This window comes from Trichoplusia ni, unplaced genomic scaffold (assembly GCF_003590095.1).
Source record: "Trichoplusia ni isolate ovarian cell line Hi5 unplaced genomic scaffold, tn1 tig00002170, whole genome shotgun sequence".
NCBI classification, from domain to species: Eukaryota; Metazoa; Arthropoda; class Insecta; order Lepidoptera; family Noctuidae; genus Trichoplusia; species Trichoplusia ni.
The window spans coordinates 683-21,526 of record NW_020800212.1 but is presented as its reverse complement, the minus strand read 5'-3'; the positions used below and the strand labels follow the sequence as shown (position 1 = coordinate 21,526).

Below are 20,844 nucleotides of genomic sequence, written 5' to 3'. Positions count from 1 at the left end.
GACAATTGGAAAAACATTGATCCTTCTGCTATCGAAATAAACACCGACTTCATCAAACAATATTTCAGTGATACAATAGTACAAGGATTGCTGGAATTTTATAATCAAGAATTACAAAAATCTATTGTGCGTGACGATTATCGGGAGCTAATTGAACTATCTATTGTCTTTTTAGGAGGAGATATTGAAAAGAAAATTAAAATCAGACCTCCTGGAGCGATGCATCAAGCAAGGTGGATGGCTAGAGCTATTTATACTCTTAAAATACACTTATTGCAATCGCAATTCAAATTAAGCGTTAAGGATAAACGAGCACTCCAAGACATTTGTTATTTGTTTATTCATTGCAATTTTATACGTAAAAGCATGGCTTCAATGTAGTATGGCGGTGAAGGCACCGAATCAAGATTTGTGCTTTTTAAAGAGCCTTAAGGAATATGAAACCGTCGATAAATTGATTTCTAAGGCAGCTCTCAGCAAGTTTAGCAACCATCTTTGGTACTTATCGGAAGAAATTGTCCTTCTGTCACTCTTTGACGATGAAGTTGATGAACCAACCAAGGCAAACATGATAACAAACTTGCAAAGAGAGAGTTTGTCTAATTCTGGGAAGAGGTACATTCCGTCAAAAGAAGATATGTCTCATCATTTGTATGGTAAGTGAAAATACATACGTAAATTAAGTAGTTTTATTAAATGTTTTTTTAATTAAACTAACAATCAATTCTGCATATTTGTTTCAGAAATGTCACTGAGTGATTTTGTGTCAACCAAGAGCAACAATTTATTTTCACGATTAAAAATCGACAAAAACTTCCTTCAGAAACCAATTTCTATGTGGGAAAAAGATGTTGCCTATTTAGAGGCAAAAAGAAAGGTTTTGGCTTTGAGAGCAGTTAATGATACAGCTGAAAGAGCTGTAAAACTAATGCAAGATTTTCATGGTTTAATTACAGCAAAGGAAGAGCAAAAGCAATATTTGCTACGCTGCGTGCAAGAGCACAGAAGAATGTATCCAGATTGTAAAAAAGAGACCCTCAAGAGAAAATATCCGGGCTAATTATTTGCAACTTTGTGACCTTGTAATTGAGACTTTATCTTCTTAAAATAAATATACCTTTAAAATAACTTTGTTATTAATCTTAAACTATAAAATAACATTATAATTCATTTAGCTGCATAACAGCATATTAAGTCAAAAAATCTGCAATTTCTTAAAACTTTGAAACGTAGTCGGCACGGGTTAATGTTGGAGTAGAAAGATGAAATTTTGTATTTAGATAAGTCTAGGTAGACGTAAAAAAGTTAGAGGGTATGCATTACGATTTTCGAAAAAAAAAATTTTTCGCTTATATAAGGGACACCCTAACCTACATGGCTATACTTCACAGCTCACCTACATGGCTATACTTCACAGCTCACCTACATGGCTATACTTCACAGCTCACCTACATGGCTAGAACATCATAGCGCACCTACATGGCTATATAACGTTACTTTTATTATCCAATTGTTCGAATAATATATACAAACATAATACTTACGGCGGTTTCTTTCCGACATGGCTCGCAGTTGATCCCACTTCTGACTTGTAATAAAACCAAACCTTGATGTACAGCAATGTATTTATTTCTTTCTTCACAATCACTTTAACACTAATCCGTCTCTACAGGCTATACAAATTAAACTCCCCGGTGTTCACTTGACCACGGTTAGAATAAGACTGCCTCACCAAACCCACAATGATTTAACAACTGAACTACCCTATTTAAATCAATACAACTTCTAGCCTCGTATAATATTTTAACAACTTCCGGGAGTATCATCATTATTTTAAATTTGATATTTCGAAATGTTTGATTGAATAGTATTTCTGAATTTAACATAATATATAAAGTAATCTACAAATAATTAATTATTTAATTATCACATCCACAAGATTTGACAATTCATCAAATAATTGCAATACTTCCGGTAAGCTTAATTACAAATTACATACATTAGAATCAACAATTTTAAGTTTTATTAATCTTTCGAAATAAATCACAACACATATAGCATGGTATTTTGGTGCCTGTTGAATGAAGTCCTCCAATAAGTGTTGTTTATTGAATAGGCTTTGGACATTTTGAAATAATATTCTAAACTAGCTGTGCCCGCGACTTCGTTCGCGTGGTTGTTGAGAACAAAACAACGTCGTTTGCGTCTCGATGCTCTCTTGAGACCACCAAGTTGCGGTCCGTGTTCTTTGTGAACTTAAACGTGACTCCCTTTCGGTGAACGTTTCAGATTCACGTGAAAGAGCGATGTGCTCTCGGTTAGCAGATAACCGTGCTTCACGATCTTCTTCCGATTCCTGAGACCTACTAAGTCTCATCCTTTTCGCATTTCGGCTATGCAGCGAAAGATTAGTTTTTTTCTTTGAGGCATTTTCAAGGAAAATTTAAGCAATAAAAAAACCAACAACACTTATGACCGAATAGCCTACAAACGTAAAAGAACGGTGCGTCGAACAGTCTAAAGCCGCATATGCACGTACTAACAAATTTGTTGAGTTACATGATACGCAACAACTTGGTTCACACGTGCGTACCACTATCGAACATCGAACACTCTGTTCGTCAAACATGTTCGCGGCGATCCTTGTAGTGTGTTCTGTATGGACGGTGTTCGAAGAGCTTTAATAAATGTTACGCAACAAAACTGTTCGTATACCTAGATCTGGGCGGGGTGCGGGCCCGTTATCGCAGTGCGGATCCATCTAGGATCCGCTTTAGGAAACAACATTTCGTGAATCACTGCGAACATCAAAAAATTCTCCGCTACTTCACAATCGACCACTTCCAACGGCGCCGTCATGGCTACTAAGATAGAGTTCACGACTGTTGTTCGCGAACTCGACTCGAACTATGTTTGCGTTCGTGTTCGAATATGCCGTCCATACGTACGAACCAAATGTTCGGGTCTGGTGTTTGTGTTCGCTATGTTCGTGTTCGTACGTGCGTACGCGCCTTAAGTATGACAACGAATCATCTGTTCGTGGTCGTGACTCAACGAATTGGCTAAGTTACTGTAAAACGATTGGCACTATTAGATACAAACTACGAAGTAAATAAAATACTACTTTCCTACTTCAAACCAATGACCAAACGAAACCAAACAGCCAATACTTATATTTCGACCAATTTAGAACAACGATTATCTTCCAAGCAACCTAAGACCTTTTACGACACACTCCAGAACTTTTAAGACACCAAACGAAACCCAATTTTTCAAGTAAACACGGTCGACGTGATTCTCGCGCGGAATCTCTTAACACCGCGATTCAGAAAATGACGTCATTTGCACAACGCCATCTATCGGATTTGGATTTCAACTATCAACATTAGTTCTATTTTTAGTCTTAAGATGTCGTTGCAAGTACTATACTGAATTGCGTAACGTAATATTTTACTTCTTGAACTCACTAAATTAATCATATCTTTTGATAGAGTGAACCGATTTCGATGAAATAAAAACTAAGTTATACCTCAAGTTGCGTATAATTTTTGTATATAAACATTGTCTGCATTGAATTCGTAGATTTTACGTGATGCGCGCACAAACAAACAGATAAACAGACAAAAATTTCAAAAATGATGGAAATGGGTTCTGTTACTTATCTTTTCACACGCTGGCTATTTTTTTTTTCAATTTCTTCAATGTACAAAAATTACTTTTCTACAGATTTATTATATGTATAGATTGTTGGTCTTTGTTTTCGAGGGGTTCTGCTTCTATCTCCTGTGTCAGTGAAGCGGCGAAAAAAATTATTTGTGGTGGTTTGAGGAGATGATAGGTCTGTGTGGTCTTGTGTATTCCATTTATTTGTGTTTATTTGGTTGTCGGTTGTATTATCTGTATTTTTCGTAATTTTTCCATTGATGAATAGTTGATTATCGCGGATGACTGCATGAAGTCCTTGCTTTCTGGCTTTCAACATCTCTTCGCGCAACAATTTCCTATCTCTTCGTGCATCAAGAAAGGCTTTAGGCTATAAACCATCACGCTGTGACTAATAGGAGCTCAGATACAATGGAAATTGTGAAAAAAAAACCGGGCAGGTATACCTAAATCATAACTTATATCTTCTACCCACGGGGACGAAGTCGCGGGCAACAGCTAGTAAATAATAATTTGATTTCAACTTTGTTTTTTTTTTGTTATTACATCTAATAAAAAAGCATCTAATGGATATTGAGACTTCTACCAGTGTCAATAGCGGCTTTAGTTAGCTTTGAAGACTTTGCTCTTTTTTAATGAGAATGGGAGTCAAATTTCAACTGACTGTACTTCTGCTTTTGTTTGAAATTAGTAGCAAACATTGTTCTGAGCTATTGTAGGAAATATCATGTAGTTAATAAATACGTTAAAAAAATGTGACATTAAGAGGGCATTTTTTTAGATTTATGTTGGAAAAACTGAAAAAAAGAGTTTTACTTTCTTCGAATTTTAATTTTGTTTTTTATTTAATAAATGTTTTACTACATTAAAGTTATGTTTAATTTTTATTGATAAACCATGATGTCGGCTAGTCAGTAAAAAAAAAAATGGAAAAAGATGAACAAACTTAGGCAATATCGTAAAAAGACTGCAGCCTTTACAATAAGAAAAAAAACATAAAAAGATAACTAAAGCCGCTAAGTCACAAATATAAATGTATTTATTAATAATATTGTACAAATATTCAAAAAACGCCGGGCGGTCACTTATCCCTGGGACATATTGTATATTACCCTACAGAAAGCTGCTATTTTAAATACCTGCCGCATAGTGAGAAAGTTCCTGTCATTAGGCGATAGTTAATAACTTATCATTTAACACCACACGCCATTTACTTGGTCTTGACCCGTAAATGTGGCTTTAACCAGCCAAGGGCTGAGAAAATAAAATATTCCCGTAAATAATAATAATCTTTATTGTCACAAAAAGTACAGCAACATTTATAACCTGTGTTACGGGAGTCAGCGCCCTCTTCCAATTATTAAGGAGCTTACGTTTTATGAACAATAGAAACTTAACTAGCTAATACAAGGGAACAAAAAAATGATAGGTATATAAAAATAAAAACAGAACTGAACAACTCAAGTCAGATGTAGGTAAGAGTAAGGGAGGGTGAGTGTAGATTTGTGTGTGTGTCAGTGTGTGTGAGTGAGAGTGTGAGTGTGTGAAAGAGAGTGTGTGCAACAGGTGAGGGTGGGTGAGTGTGAGAGAGGGTGTGAGTTTGTGTTTTGAAGGTGTATGTGTGAATGTGGAATATTTGTTATGTGTTTGAAAAAGGTCGGGAACGTAGGTTTTTATTATGCTTAAGGAATTAAGTGCGTTTTTTGACTTGAGTTAGGAAATTCTTGTTAATAAATTTTCAGTTTCGTCATATGTAAGGGTTTTTAGCCATTGTTTCAGGACTTAGCTTTACCTTTTTAAGTGTAAGGTTATGAATTGTAAGTTTCCTATTTATTTTATTGTAGAAATATAAGCTTTGTACAAAAAAGTGTCTTTGTGCTAGTGCTGATCGACATCTAATAGGTAGGTAGTAGATAGAAAAACCAGCGCGCCGATTAAAGGATGTAGGAGTAACGTCTGAGGGTATCATGGAGTGTCGGCGTAAGACAGTGCGGAGCATATAAAGTTGCCTTACTGTAAGAACCTGAGTGTCCGAGTACAGCTGGACAGTGGGATAGTCCCTTTTTCGGAAGCTGACTACTTTAAGGAGCCATCTCTTTGTGCTCGTTCCACTTGTAACATATCAGTTTTAAAGCCCCCCCCCCCCCCATACTGGTATACAATAAGTTATTATTGACTCATCCAGGGAACAGTAGACCATGGATGCTGTTTTCTGGTCCGCAAAGTACCTCAGTTCTCTAAATAAATAGACCAGTTTTCGGAGCCTGGCACATACAGCCTCCGTTCGCACACTCCAATCTAATTTCTCATCAATATTAACACCTAAATATTTTTTGATAGTATCTGTCGTGAGAATGATTCAATATTAAATGATGTAGAATAGAATAGAATATTTTTATTTGTGAAACATAGGTATTGACAAAATAAAGATCTTACGTATGTATAATGAGAACGCTATGTTTAGTCATTAAGACGTACAAATGTAGTAGAGAAAAAAAAAAACTTAACATTAAATTGACAAACAAAAATAGTAATTAAATCATCAGAAAGCAAAATAAACAACAATAAATACAATTCACAGAGACATATCATTCAAGTATTCATCCAAAGAGTAGTAACATTTTTCGGTTAATACTGCCTGAAGAGCCCTTTTGAATTTACCAAGAGGTAGATCTCGGATTAAGGTGGGAATTTTATTGTAAATTCTTGGAGCCAAACCAAAAAAGCTCTTTTTGAGTAAAGCGGACTTACAATTTACGTGACATAATTTATTTATGTATTGTGAACGTGTGGGCATTTTTTTAGCATCAGATATTTTCAGAAATAGTTCTGGATTACACTTGACAAACAGTGCGGTTTCTAAAATGTAAAGTGAAGGAAAAGTTAGAAGTTTATATTTTTGAAAATATGGTATGCAACTGTCTGTAGTTTTAAGACCACACATTGAACGAATACATCTCTTCTGCATCCTAAAAACCAGCTCTCTATCAGTTGACTGTCCCCAAAATATTAAACCAAATCTCAAAATTGAAACTACCAGTCCGTGATAAGCAGTTATTAAAGTTTCTATATTTACTTTTTTAGACAGCTGAAAAAGAAGATATGCAGCTTTATTTAGGCGTTTACAAATTTCATCCGAATGAGGTTTCCAATTTAATTTACTATCAATTGTTAAACCTAAAAATTTTACGTTATTAACTTCATCTATTTTAATATTATCATATTCAACATTAATATCTGACATTTTACATCTTTGATTGAAATGCATAATTTTAGTTTTCGTTAAATTAATAACAAGATTGTTGCTATTGAGCCAAGCTATTATTTCACTTCAGTGAGCTATTTATGTAGTTTTGATAATCGTTTGGATTTATACATTTAATTATAGCTGTGCTATCATCAGCAAAGAGGACCATTTTATAATCTTTATTTTTAGGAAGATCATTTATGTATATGAGGAATAGAAGTGGTTCCAGCACATTACCCTGTGGGACGCCATACTTTGTTTCTCTAGGTTTGGAAGTGTATATAATTTCAGTTTTCTTTGTAGGACAAATTCTAGATATTTCTGTGTATTGACATCGACTACTTAGGTATGATTTCAATAGATTTAGAATGTTGCCTCTTATGCCATAAGCATATAGCTTTTGTAGCAAGATTTTGTGATCTACGTAGTCAAAAGCTTTGGACATGTCAGTAAAGATAGCACAGACTGGCTGCCTTTTATCTACTGAAGTCATGACATTGGACAGTAGATCATATAATGCCTTGTTAATATTTGTATTTTTTCTAAATCCTTTTTGTTCACTACAGAATAAATTATATTTTTCAAAATAATTATTAATGCTATTATAAATGATATTTTCAATAACTTTTGAAAATATAGGAATTTTCGCAATCGGCCTGTAGTTTTTTTATATCCGTCTCATCATTTTTTTTAAAAAGGGGTTTAATTATAGTTTTTTTTAGGTTTTCCGGAAATATACCATTAGTGATACATAAATTTACTATGTGAGAAAATGGCGCTGCAATTACTTCCTTGACATATTTAATTGACGACCTCCGTGGTCGAGTGGCGTACGCACCGGTTTCAAGGTGTCGCTAGCTCTGAGGTCCCGGGTTCAATCCCCGGTCGGGTCAATGTAAAAATTAACATTTCTACATTGTCTCGGGTCTGGGTGTTTGTGGTTCCTTCGTTGTATCTGAACACTGAAACACAAGTGCTTTAGCAACTTACTTTGGGTTCAGAACAATGTATGTGATGTTGTCCGCATTTATTTATTTATTTAATTACTTTTGTTGAAATACCATCAAAGCCGACAGTAGGAGTATTTTTTAGACTATTAATTATTTTAATTACATCGTCTTCATGCGCGATGTAACGGTTTACTCACGCGTATTTATCGGGGTAGCCCGACTAGTTTCAGGCTATCGGCATCATTCAATACCTAAATATTTTATAGAACTGACCTTATCCAGTTCTCGGCAGTTGCATCCATGAGCGGTTTGACAAGTGTGAGCAATTAAGTTATTTGGAACCGATGAAGATTTGGATGTTTTCGGTGGTAGGAATTGAATTACTTTGGTCTTGGTAACATTAAACGTTAAAAGGTTAAGTGTAAGCCATTTCATTACGCGTTCTAAGGAAGTCTCGGCACTCATCTTAGCTGTGGTCCAGTCTTTATTATATATTAAAAGAGCTGTGTCATCGGCATATCAGAATATGTTAGATAATTGGCATAGGTCGTTGATATAAAGGGGGATGGCCAAGTTTTGGCCATGAAACGCCCAACAATGAACTTTTGTCTAAAAAACTGTCTTGTTTAATGTTAATTAGTCACGGTATTAATTTATCGAAAAAAGATGGCAAAAAATAACTGTAATAAAAAGTACCGAAAATGAAAAATAAAATTGTTGACATCCGTAATTCATTATTTTGTGGATTGATTTAAAAAGTTGCCAATTAATAATTTCATCAAAAGATAATCGATTCTATTTCGATTGTTTTTTTAAGACGTCGTTATAATGCTCTATGCATTCGTTTATTCGTTTATTTCTATAATTATTACGAGGTTATGGTTATTTGAAAAGTGAAATGCTATGCTGATTTACAATTAATTATTTAGATCATAACAAAACGCTCTGCACAGCACAATTTGACTATAATTTCATTCTGGTCTTAAAAAACATTTATTTAGACTTTATGTTTCAAAGACGTGCAGAAAGCTCTGCACCTCTTTTAAACAGCCTCAACTATGAATATTTTTTTAAATTCAAACTTTACTTTTTTTCTGTTAAGTGACACTACCTCAAATACAACTAAATGTCACAAGTCGACTTCGTTTGCATTTGTATTATTTTGTTTTCTCGTGGAGTTATCTGAGCAACAAAAAAGGTTTCTAAATGGACCTCGACAATTCTTCTTACTCTACTGATCAAGGCCCGAACATGTATCCTGCTCGCGCTTCGCACGATGACCCCTGCATAAACTTGGAATCAATATCCCTGATAATGACTCCAGCTCTCAAATCGGCCAGAGTTCTTCCCAGCCCTCAGTAACTCATTCAAGAGGACATTAACGCCGTGTCAGTTGTAACTTAAATGTCACTAAAATACGAAGACATTTGTTGGAAATTGCAGTAGTGCGAAATCTTATACAGCAATGGGTTCGACCACAACAGGTAAATAGTTGATCAATGGCACCATGTGTCATGTCTTCCTCTAAGAAAATGCTTTATTCTGAGAAATGCTTGATACTGAATATACATATATATATCAGTAAAAGGCTTGGTCCTGGACCCCTCTCCTTTCTATAGCTCTGGCCGCCTGGGTGATGGCTACACACTCGCATTGGAAGATCGAGTTGTCTGCACCCAAAGGTATTGATATGTTGATGTTCAGGTCCATTGAGAATACTCCTGCGCCTGTGCTTGAGTCCGTTTTTGAGCCATCTGTGTAGACGCGTACCTCGTGTATTCCCGAGGAATCTTGTTTGTTTTCTGTCGTTTGTATTGTGTATGCTTTGTTGAAGACATACGTCCTAGGTATTCGGTCACATGGTGCATTCAGCATTCATTCAGCAATGTATGGACTCAAGGCTTTTGTGCCATATGTCACCATGGCCTCTAGATTGTGCGCGCCACAGTCCCGAGTGCTTTAGTCTTGTATCAGCTACCGCTGCGTCTTGTTGTATGAAGAGGTCTAGCGGCTGCAGTCCAAGCAGCACCTCCAGAGCCGCTGTTGGTCTTGTTCTCATGCATCCCGTGATAGCACAGCATGCTAGTCTCTGGAAGCTTTGTAGTTTATCAATGGCGGTACTTAGTTTGGTTCTGGGCCACCATACTACCGCTCCATATGGGATGATTGGCCTGATTACGGCTGTGTACAACCATAGGGTAATCTTGGGTGAGAGGCCCCATTTTTTTCCCATTAGTCTTTTACATTGCCAGAAGGTGATACAGGCTTTGTTGAGTTTTTGTTCTACATGTTTGTTTCATAACAGTTTGTTGTCCAGGGTCACTCCCAGATATTTGACGTCACTGCTTAAACAAAGTTCGGTGTTAAATAGTTTTGGTAGTTTTAGTCTTGGTAGTTTGCGTTTGTTGGTGAATAGTATGAGTTCCGTTTTAGTCGGATTCACGGAAAGCTCGTGGTCTATGCACCATGTTTCGACCGTCCTTAGAGCAGAGCTCATAAGATTGCACTAAGTGCTCTCACAGGGTCCGCTGATTAGAATGGTGATGTCATCTGCACAGCCCACCGTAAAATGTCGTTGTGCGTTGAGTCTTGTGATGAGCTCATCAACCACCAGGTTCCACAGAAGCGGCGAAAGGACCCCCCCTTGAGGGCAGCCCCTCGCCACCATGGCTCTGGTTGTGCCATTTACGGTAAGTTGTATGGCCCTGTTCCTGAGCATGTCATCTATCTATCCGGCTACCGTTGGATCAACGCCATGTCGTACTAGAGCCATTGCAATGCTGGTGAAGTTAGTTTTGTCAAAGGCTCCCTCTATGTCTATGAAGACTCCTCCCCTTTCGGTTGTGCTGACCACACTGTGTAGTGCAGATTCTGTTGATTTGCCCGCGCTGTAGGCGTGTTGGTTTGGGTGAAGCGCACGTTGTAGCAGCGCATTTGACCTAATGTCCCTATCGCAGAGCCTTTCCATCGTCTTCAAAAGGAAGGACGTCAGGCTTATTGGTCTGTAGGACTTCGGTTGCGTGTAGTCACTCTTGCCAGGTTTCGGTATGAATACTACTTTCACTTCTCTCCACTTTTGCGGGTGTACCGGAAGGCCAGAGAGGCTCTGAAGATACCTACTAGATGCTCTATCAGCCCCTCGGCGCACCATTTAAGCAGACCCGGGAATATCCCATCTAGGCCCGCTGTTTTAAAGGGGAGGAAGGTGTTGATGACCCATCTGACTTTGTCCTCGTCGACGATTCTCCGGGCGGTGCTCCAATCCGACGCCTGCGGCACGTGTATCTCCGTTCCCAGCCATCCTTTTTTCCGTGGTGATTCTGCATCCCGGGAAGTGGGTTTGGAGTAACAGTTCGCATGTTTCATCGTCGGTTCTGGTGTATTCCCCATCAGGTTTTTTAAGGGACCCTATGTTACGCTCAGGTTCGCATGATAGGATCTTTTTGACCTTGACTGCTTGGTTGTTGCTTGATATATCTTCGCAGAAACGTCTCCAGGCTTCTGCCTTCCTGAGTCGGATACGCTTCTTTAGAAGTCGCTGGGCTTCCTTATAGAGCTCCCAGTCCTCTTGGTATTTGGTGTTCATTGCTCTGTTGAACAGTTGTCTTGTCCTGTGACGGAGTTTGTCTAGCTCAGGTCCCCACCACTGGTTCGCACCCCTCGGTTTGACCTGAGGTAGTGTTGAAGGACAGGCTTTTTCAAAGCAGTTATTCAAGAGATGCGTTACTTGTTCCACATGTTTCTCGATATCTGCAGTGCCGTGGTGGATTTTGGCGTCTGCCTCCCTCAGACCTTCCGCCGTTAAGCTTTTGAACTTGTTGCGGTCTGTCTTCCGGGGGTTTCGCCTTGGTTTTGCAGGAGCGATGGCCATTTCTAGCTGGTATCGAATCCACCTGTGGTCCGAACAGGTTAACTCATCAGACACATGCCAGTTTGACACGTGCTGAGATATCCGTTCGGTGGCTAGGGTGATGTCGATTATTGTTTGTGCTCTTGAGGTTACAAAGGTCCCCTTTGAGCCCCTGTTGAGGATATTAAGGTAAGTGGAAAAAAAGGTAGTTCATGAGTTCCTCACCTCTCGCGTTCGACTTATCCATGCCCCAGATGACGTGGTGCGCGTTGCAGTCCACTGAGATGATGAGTTCCAGACCTTCCTCTTCGCACCGGGTGATTAGTGCAACCAGCGAAGCCGTCGGTGTGACCTCGTCGCCCGGCAGGTAGGCAGATGCTATTACGACACTCGGTAGGCTATTGGAAGTGTCTACTAGGAGCCTCACAGCCGTGAGATCCCTGGAACAGAACTCAGTCATGATTATTGCATTGTAATGTTTTGGTACAAGTAGGCAAGTACGTGGGTTACTTACGGTGCTGTTGACGATCAGTTTGGGTCCTGTGTTAGTGAGACCACAAATCCTGCCCTTCCTAATCCACGGCTCTTGGATTAGGGCTATGGTCTCCGTAGAGCCCTCCAGCTGCCTGCACAACATGGCCAATGCAGTCCGGCTGTGCTGGAGGTTGGCCTGGATGGCTTTAACGGGGGCTGGTTGGGGAGCTGTCGGGTCCATCACTACCCAGCAGCATCTCCTCCCTCGCCTCGGTTTCTACGCGTCTCCACCAGTCGACGGCCTCTAGGGTGGATTCCCGGTGTAACGTTGTACCTTGCTAGCTCTAAGAATAGGTTAGAAATTATAAAACTACAAATAATTACAATAGAATCATTATAAAACTTAACTCTAAAATTATTAAAACGCCTTAATTAAACTAAAAGAAACACAATTTTATCACTTATAAATTTAAACTACATATTAATATAATTAACTGTCATAAATATACTACGGAACCCAATATTAATTGTTAACGCAAAGGTCCGCGTATCTATTGCGCCTGCGCATCTCTAAACAAGTTAAAAACCGGTCGCGCCGCTCTTCGGCTCCGCTCGGGCACATTCGAAAAATGCAAACGGCAGACGACTTAAGTGCATCAGACGTGACGGCTGTGTCACACGGTCTCAGATGACGTAACATCGTACCTAATTAATACTTATTTGTTCTAAAAAACAAATCCGAATCGGAAATCCCGCTGGGGTAAGTTTCCATGCATTGCTTGATTGTGTTTCTATTGTAAGGTGTTCTCCTTTGCTTTACGTTCTAGCTTGAATCAGCTGTTCCTTTTTTTTTGTTGCTGGGACACTGTGACCTTTGGACCCGGCTACGTGGTCCGAGCACTGTTAACGCTTGCCTCGTGTCTGCGCTTCCAGGATTTATGTTCCATCTTGGACCCTCGCTTCGCGACCTACTATTACCTTGCAGCGAGTGGAAGACCGACCGGATCCTGTCTGGACTACCTGAAGCGTACCTGGGAAGGAGCAAGGCCGCCGCCAGAGATACCCACGGTTCAGGCCAGTGTTCCCAGTCTTACTCCTACGACCTCCTGATCTGGGTGTGATTGGGCCAACGGAAGTTGGCCGAAATAAAGCCAAATTTCTTCTACCAAAGATTTGCCTTATTTGGACCGACCTACCTACCTACCTGCCGGCAAGCCTACTACCAGGCAAGTGCCGCACATTCTTTCCACTTTGTCAAAGCTTTTTGAGTGACTTGTGCATGATGCGTTGTATCCCCTTATCCGTCATCTTATCATACCCGAACAACATGGTTTTGTCAAACGCCGCTCTACCACCACAAACCTCATGTCTTTGAAAGTATGGATCGCAGAGTACAGGTTGACGCTGTTTACACAGATTTTCAGAAGGCCTTTGACAAGGTGGACCACACCCTACTCATGGAAAAAATTGCCTTCAATGGTATACGCGAAAATCTACTAAGATGGTTTGCCTCATATATTTTGAATAGGACTCAAAAGATCGTTATCAATGGGCATGAATCTGACTCTATATTCGTTAGATCCGGGGTTCCCCAGGGGTCAGTACTAGGTCCGTTTCTAATTATATTATTTGTTGACGACATTAAGCATTGTTTTGTCAACTCAAGTTTCTTAATGTACGCAGACGATATGAAAATTTATACTTCCTGCAAAAATATTCGCGACTGCTATTACTTACAACAGGACCTCGATGCATTTTATAAATACTGCCTCAAAAATAAACTGTTTCTTAGCCTTCCTAAATGTCACTCAATTTCATTTACTAAGAATAAAAATCAGATAAAATTCAATGATTCAATAAATAACGTAATTCTTAATAAGGTTCAATCTGTCCGAGACTTGGGTGTTACGCTTGACACCAGCCTACATTTCGATACTCATATTGACAATGTAGTAAAAAAAGCCTTTCAAATGTATGGACTGGTGATGCGATTTTCAAGTGACTTTGTGCGCCCCACTACATTCTTAACATTATATAAAACACTGATTCGGTCTCAATTGGAATACGCCGTCCAAATATGGAATCCTCTATATGATAAGTACAAAGATAGGCTAGAAATTGTGCAGAAAAAGTATTTACGTACTATGAATTATAAGTGTCATCGTTCTAAAGTGTTTTACGAACAACTACTGAAGCGATATAATTGTCTTAGTTTGGAGTCCAGACGCTTTCTTCTGGGTGTAATGATGCTGCATGGTATATGCAATAATAGATTCGACTGCATTTCATTATCAAATAGTCTACATTATATAGTTCCAAGATCTGTCATGCTTCGTGGGGTACGTGTGCCTAGACTATTCCACACGAATTTGTGTAAGACAAAAGCTGGAGAGCGCGTGCCTCTTCGCCGCCTTGTTGATGCGTACAACACTTACTTTATGGAGCTTGATATATTTACTCTTTCCAAAGACCACTTCAAGGCAGGAGCAAATTATTTACTAAATTCGTGACGCACTTAATTCTTGGTTTATAGCATTGTATATACACAGATAACCTTGCTAGTTTCACTCTATGCACACTATTTGTCTGTTTTCTTTTAACTTTTTTTTTGTGAATTTGTTGACAATGATGTGGCTTTGTTAACATGTATTTTGAGAATTGTGCTAATTTAAGAATTTGTTGTTAAGCCTGGCATGTAACTGTTAACTCTGCCTCCGCAGCCCCTTTGTGCTTGCATACTGGGGACTGTCTCCACAGCTCACCTTTGTGTTTGCGCATAGGGGGCTGGGTTGCCGGTCCCAAGCCCGGATAAAAGAGGAGGGCCCGCGTCCCTTTGGGGCAGTCGGTCATTACTTATGATGGCTGACTGACACAATGGGACGCACCATATATAGGTTTATGTAATCTATCCCTTATAAGGTTGATATATATTGCCTATTATGTATATATGTAAACAGTCTATGTAAGTCTATTCTACACTCACACACAAACTCCCCTACCTGAACCGCGTCTCATTCGAGGATATGTTGGCACGGGCCTGCTCATCACAACATTTCGTGATGTCGGGTAAGGTAAACATCCTCCCGCGTGTTTGTGCCGTGCGCGGAGACTCGTAAGGCAGGACGAAGGAAGCCTGGAGGTTTAGCTGAAGGATGGCCGGGTCAGACGTCGTCTGGAAGCAACACACCTCTTCGGTCTGGACTTCTGCTAAAACAAGAGGCCTGGGTCTAGCCAGCCCAGGTCAATCGGCTGCGGCAACCCGTCAGAGGGCTGCCAGGCGAGGTTCCTGAATATGTGGAGGCGAGCGGTTCTGTCGCGGTGGTAGGTCAGCGACTTTGGGTGGTTCTTACCCTCCACCCGAAGGTAATCGCGGCCGACGGGGGACTGCGCCGTCTGCTGCATGGGAGGGGACCTATATCCTCGTAGTAATCCTGGCGTCTGGGTACGCTCGGTGCTCAACGCCCCCTTTTGCGGGCTCCAAGGAGGATGGGAAGCTACAAGGATGAACTCAACCAAAGATCCCATGGACAGCAAAAGTGACAACTTAAAAACCATGCCGGCAGCCACCTACGCGCCGGTGAGGGATGTGACGCTAACCAGTGAACATCCCTCCAACAACGACCACCACAACCGGCAACCTGCTGCGCTCCTGTGCGCGCAGACGAACAACGACCCGTTGGATCTGTCCAACCTCAAAGCTGCCATGCCACCCTGCACCCGTTCTGCGGAAGCACTGTGGCAGGTGGTGGAGAGGAAGGGTAGATCCAAGAAGGACACGCTGGCCAGGCAGACCACACAGGCGCCGAGTACCTCGAGAAGGAAAGACCCCGAGAAACTCTCGAGAGGCCAGCGTAGACGACGAGCGCGTGCTGAGCGGCTGCGCCGGCTTGAAGATGCGGTCGCGAGGAGGGCACAGCCAGAGGTCCCCCGACCAATGGCCCCGGCGAGGTCAGCAATGGCCAAAGCCGCCCCGACGTCTGAGCCGAACTAAGGCGCGGGACCCAGTTCCGCTGCCAGCGCGGGAATTAACCCTGCTGCAGGTGACGCGAAAGGCGAAGGGGCTTCTTGCGTCGCCCCGGAGAGCCTGGCGACGCCACCAGCAAAGGAGTAGTTGCAGCAAGAGCAGCCCCGCGTAGAAAACGCGGGGGGAGACCAAGATGCGTGAGACGGGAAGAGGCCGCACTGGAATCTCGACCTGCGAACGGGGGTAAGAGGGCTAGACCCGACGACTCTCTAATGCCGCGAGAGAAAGATAAGCGCGCCAAATTCAACCGATCATCCATAGGACCAGGAGCGGTCAATTACGCCGACGCGCTGAGGTCTAACGACCTTTGCGTGGCCGTGCGGTATGACCCCCACAGAGGAGCAGTACCAGCTCGTCCAGGACAAAATCATGGAGGAGTATGATGTGACTGTCTTCTCTAGGGACCCCACGGTGCGGACACCAGCGTTCAGAGGAAGGACCTTCCTCAGCGACGGTGTCATTAAGATGTGGTGCGAGGGCGAGTGTTGCGCCGCACCACAAGCAGGATATTTTCGCCGCTGCCGGGCACCAAGCTGGTCGTATGCCGGCAGAAAGATATCCCCCAACGCATCAAGGGGGCGATCTACGTCCCCGACTTCACCGACGGCGACGTGGACCGCCTCCGCATCCGTCTGCATAAGACGAACGCCGACATCTACGACATCAACAGCTGGTGTCTATATAACGTGCAGCGTACGCCCGGATGCAACGGGATCAGGCTACGGCTGGGGATACCCATGCAGAAGGCCGAAATCCTGAAGCAAAAGGAGCGGCACCGACGTTATAAGCTGGGGTCGGTCTACGTAAAGTTTCAATAACTACGTAAAGTAATAATTTATAATTTTGGGCGTGGTCATCGAGGTCACGCTAGCCAGGAGTATTTTCAGGGTAGGCCGCGCTGGGGTGGATATTGCAACAAAAACGGTCGTCGCGGTAGTTGGAATGGACACCGCGGGCAGCAGAACGACCAGACGGGATATGGAAGTAAGTTTTATTTTAATAATAAACAAAATCAAAGGATGAGTAACAACAACCATAATAACGTAAATATCATATTGGAACCGAAAGTAAATGAAGGCCCATCTAACTCTGAGGATAACAATATTAAGTTTTTATAATTGAATAACATTTTGTCATGCAAAAGTAATTATTCAATTAGTTTGCCCATAAACAGCCGCGCGTTCCAGTGGTTACTTGATACGGGAGCATCGATCTCGGCGTTAAAATATAAACATGTCTTAGAAGAACAGATTTCGCTTTACAAAGAAAACATATCTATAAATGGCATCGGGGGCAAAGTAACAACAATCGAATATTGTTATTTAAATATCAATATAAATGGTCATCATTTAAGACACAAGTTCTTTTTATTTGAGTACTTACCGATTAGGGCAATTGGCATCATCGGTCAGGACTTTCTGACTAAGTACAATGCGATATTGGACTTTAGTCAAAACGTAATCACGTTGTCCCTAAATAATAATAAGGTTGAGTTACCTATTAATACGAGTAGCAATTATTTAGAGATTCCACCTAGATGCGAATCCGTTCACTATATTTCGACAGACATTAAGGTTGAATGCTTAGTTTGCGCTTTAGATATCAGAGATGGAATATACTTAGCAAGTTCGTTAGTAAAGTCGGTTGACGACCTCCGTGGTCGAGTGGCGTACGCACCGGTTTCAAGGTGAAGCTAGCTCTGAGGTCCCGGGTTCGATCCCCGGTCGGGTCAATGTAAAAATTCACATTTGTACATTGTCTCGGGTCTGGGTGTTTGTGGTACCTTTTTTTTTTTGTTTTTTTTTTTTTTTTGTTTTAGGCGGGGGAATCCTCATGGACACCCGCCCTCCCGGGGGGGAGGACGGGTAGTGTCAGACTCTTACTGACTAAACCTAACCGCCGGGTGACGTCAGCCGCGTTTGATGCCGGCACGTGGAGTTACATAAATATCACTACACTGTGCCGGCCGCGGGGATCCGCCGGCCTTTGAGTAGGGCCGGCGGCTCGCTTTCGCGTTGTTTGTGGAGGCCGACGTGTAAAGAGCGTCGGCCTCCTCGCCTCGTAATGGGGTCGCACCCGTCACACCGAAATGCGACCCCCCGTCGCGGGTCTGTTTTGACGGGCGATATGCACCCCCGTGCCTATCGCCCAGACCCTAGCTAGGGCGGCAAGTTGCGCTCGTGCGCAGCACGTCGCCGCCCCATACGACGTCGGCGTATGGCGGGCGCGCTGGGATCTTCTTCCCGAGCGCGCTCCGCCGCCTCCTTCTGGATGTTTGTGGTACCTTCGTTGTATCTGAATTCTATAACACAAGTGCTTTAGCAACTTACTTTGGGTTCAGAACAATATATGTTGTCCGCATTTATTCAAAAAAAAAAGTCGGTATGCGGTAGGATTCCTATACGAATACTAAATACAACTGAGAATCATGTTACACTAGAAGAAATTAAACCTAATTTGCATAGCGTTAGTGATTACAACATTTGTTCTTTCGACAAAAATGACTCAAACGCAAAACGAGTTAAGCAACTATTTTCCTTACTACAATTAAAACATTTAAACGGAGAAGAACAAACGTCTGTAGAAAGTTTAAGCTCAAAATATATTGATATATTTTATTTACCGGGAGATAGGTTAACAACGACTGATATTTATAAACATTCAATAACTTTAAAATCTAACGTAACACCTATATTTTCTAAACCTTAGACTACCTCATGCGTAGAAAAAAGAGATCGATAGACAAATAGGAAAAAATTTAGAAGAAGGAATTATAGAAGAGTGTCGAAGCCCTGTGTTAGTAGTTCCCAAAAAGTTAGATTCCAGCGGTGAGAAAAAATGGAGACAGGTAATTGACTACAGTATTGAGGATGATAAGTTCCCTCTCCTAGACATAACAGAAATTTTGGATTCTTTATCAGGTTGCATATATTTAAGTCATTTGGATTTATACCAGGGATTCCATAACGCTGAGTTAGATAAGGACAGTCGCAAGTACACAGCTTGTAGTTCTGGTCAGTACCAGTTAACAAGAATGCCTGGACTTAAGACCAGTCCTTCGTCATTTTCTCGGATGATGACAATGGCCATGGCAGGTGTTTCATATGATAAATGTCTTATTTATCAAGATGATTTAGTAGTTTTTGGTCGTAATTTAGGAGAAAAAATAAAAAAATTGCAAGACGTTTTTGAACGGTTAAGGAAAGTTAAGTTGAAGCTCAATCCGGTAAAATGTGAATTCTTTAAAAAGGAAATGCTCTACGTAGGACATGTAATCTCCAGTGAGGGTGTAGTGCCAGATCCGGAAAAAAATAATATTGTCAAAAATTATCCTTGTCCAAAGTCCATTGACGAAGTAAAACGTTTTATTGCCATTGTTAATTTTTATAGAAAATTCATTCCGAATTTCGCAGAAAAAGCATATTATTTAAACAAACTATGTAGAAAGTCTGTACCTTTTATTTGGGATGATAATTGAAAAAAATCCTTTGAAATTTTAAAACGGTGTTTAGTTTCTCCTCCAGTACTTCAGTATCCAGTTTTCTCAGAGACGAATCAATTTATAGTACAAACAGACGCTTCTAGTTATGCAATTGGCGCAATTTTAAGTAATGAAAATAAAAAACCAGTAGCATATGCTAGTCGAGGTCTAAATAGTGCAGACAGCGGTATCCAACTATTGAAAAAGAGTTGTTGGCGATTGTTAGGGCTGTTAAATATTTTCGGCCGTACTTGTATGATAGGAAAGTCAAAATATTGACGGATCATCGTCCATTAGTTTACCTTTTTAGTATGAGAGATCCATCAAGTAGGCTTATGAAGTTCAGGCTGATACTTGAGGAGTACGATTATGTAGTAGAATATGTAAAGGGTTCGGACAATGCAGCTGCAGATGCTTTGTCCCGAATTTCATTTACTTCGGAAGAGTTAAAAAATATGGATGAGCCTCATATAAATGTAACAACCAGGGCACAAGCGAAAAAAATGCAAAGCCCAGTTGCTCCAGATAGTACGACTTCTAACAACATTTGGCCTGATCAACCGGGTGTTGTGGGGAGTTCTACAAAACCAAGAGAAGGGGTAGAACTTAGATTCATAGATAAAAAGGACTTAGATATTTTAAGAAAACAAAATAAGATTACTATGGAAAAAAAACGCGTTTTGTTATGTAAAAAGCAAATTAACAATTTTTATTAATCCAGACTTCCAATCACAACTGACGCGAGCCGCTTTTGTAAGGGAGCTGAATAGTTTTTGCAAGATAATAAAAGTCGACGAAATATGTTTAGTTAAAGATAGAAAAAACGAAATATTTGTTAAAGAATTACTAAGTGAGATAAAATCGTCAAACAATAGGTGCGCACCACGATTTTATATAATAAATGATGTTCGTAGAATTGACGACTAAGATGACCGGAAAGTTATTCTAAACGACTTCCATCTCTTGCCAACGAGTGGCCACGCGGGCATGAGAAGGATGTATGATAACATTAAAAAATATTTTTACTGCCCGGGGTTAGAAACAGATGTTCGAGAATTTGTAAAGAAATGCCCAAAATGTCAAAAGGAAAAACATGCTAGGTTAGTAAAAGAGCACATGGTTATTACATCAACGGCAACTTCGGCATTTGACAAT

The 20,844-nt window shown here is 40.8% G+C and overlaps 1 protein-coding gene across 1 annotated transcript; it reads left to right on the top strand.

The window, feature by feature from the left end:
* Positions 1-337: 337 nt before the first annotated feature.
* Positions 338-1,369, top strand: LOC113507469. The gene is made up of 2 exons (XM_026890319.1): positions 338-656; positions 744-1,369. The coding sequence occupies exons 1-2, from the start codon at positions 383-385 to the stop codon at positions 1,058-1,060; spliced, it is 591 nt and encodes a 196-aa protein (XP_026746120.1). The 5' UTR covers positions 338-382; the 3' UTR covers positions 1,061-1,369.
* The last annotated feature ends 19,475 nt before the right edge of the window (positions 1,370-20,844 follow it).

What these genes read in the sequence shown, in the direction of transcription:
- LOC113507469 (XM_026890319.1), top strand. Translation starts at nt 383, where the DNA reads ATGGCGGTGAAGGCACCGAATCAAGATTTGTGCTTTTTAAAGAGCCTT. An exon ending in TATGTCTCATCATTTGTATG is followed by an intron (nt 657 to 743) that starts GTAAGTGAAAAT and finishes TATTTGTTTCAG; the next exon opens with AAATGTCACTGAGTGATTTT.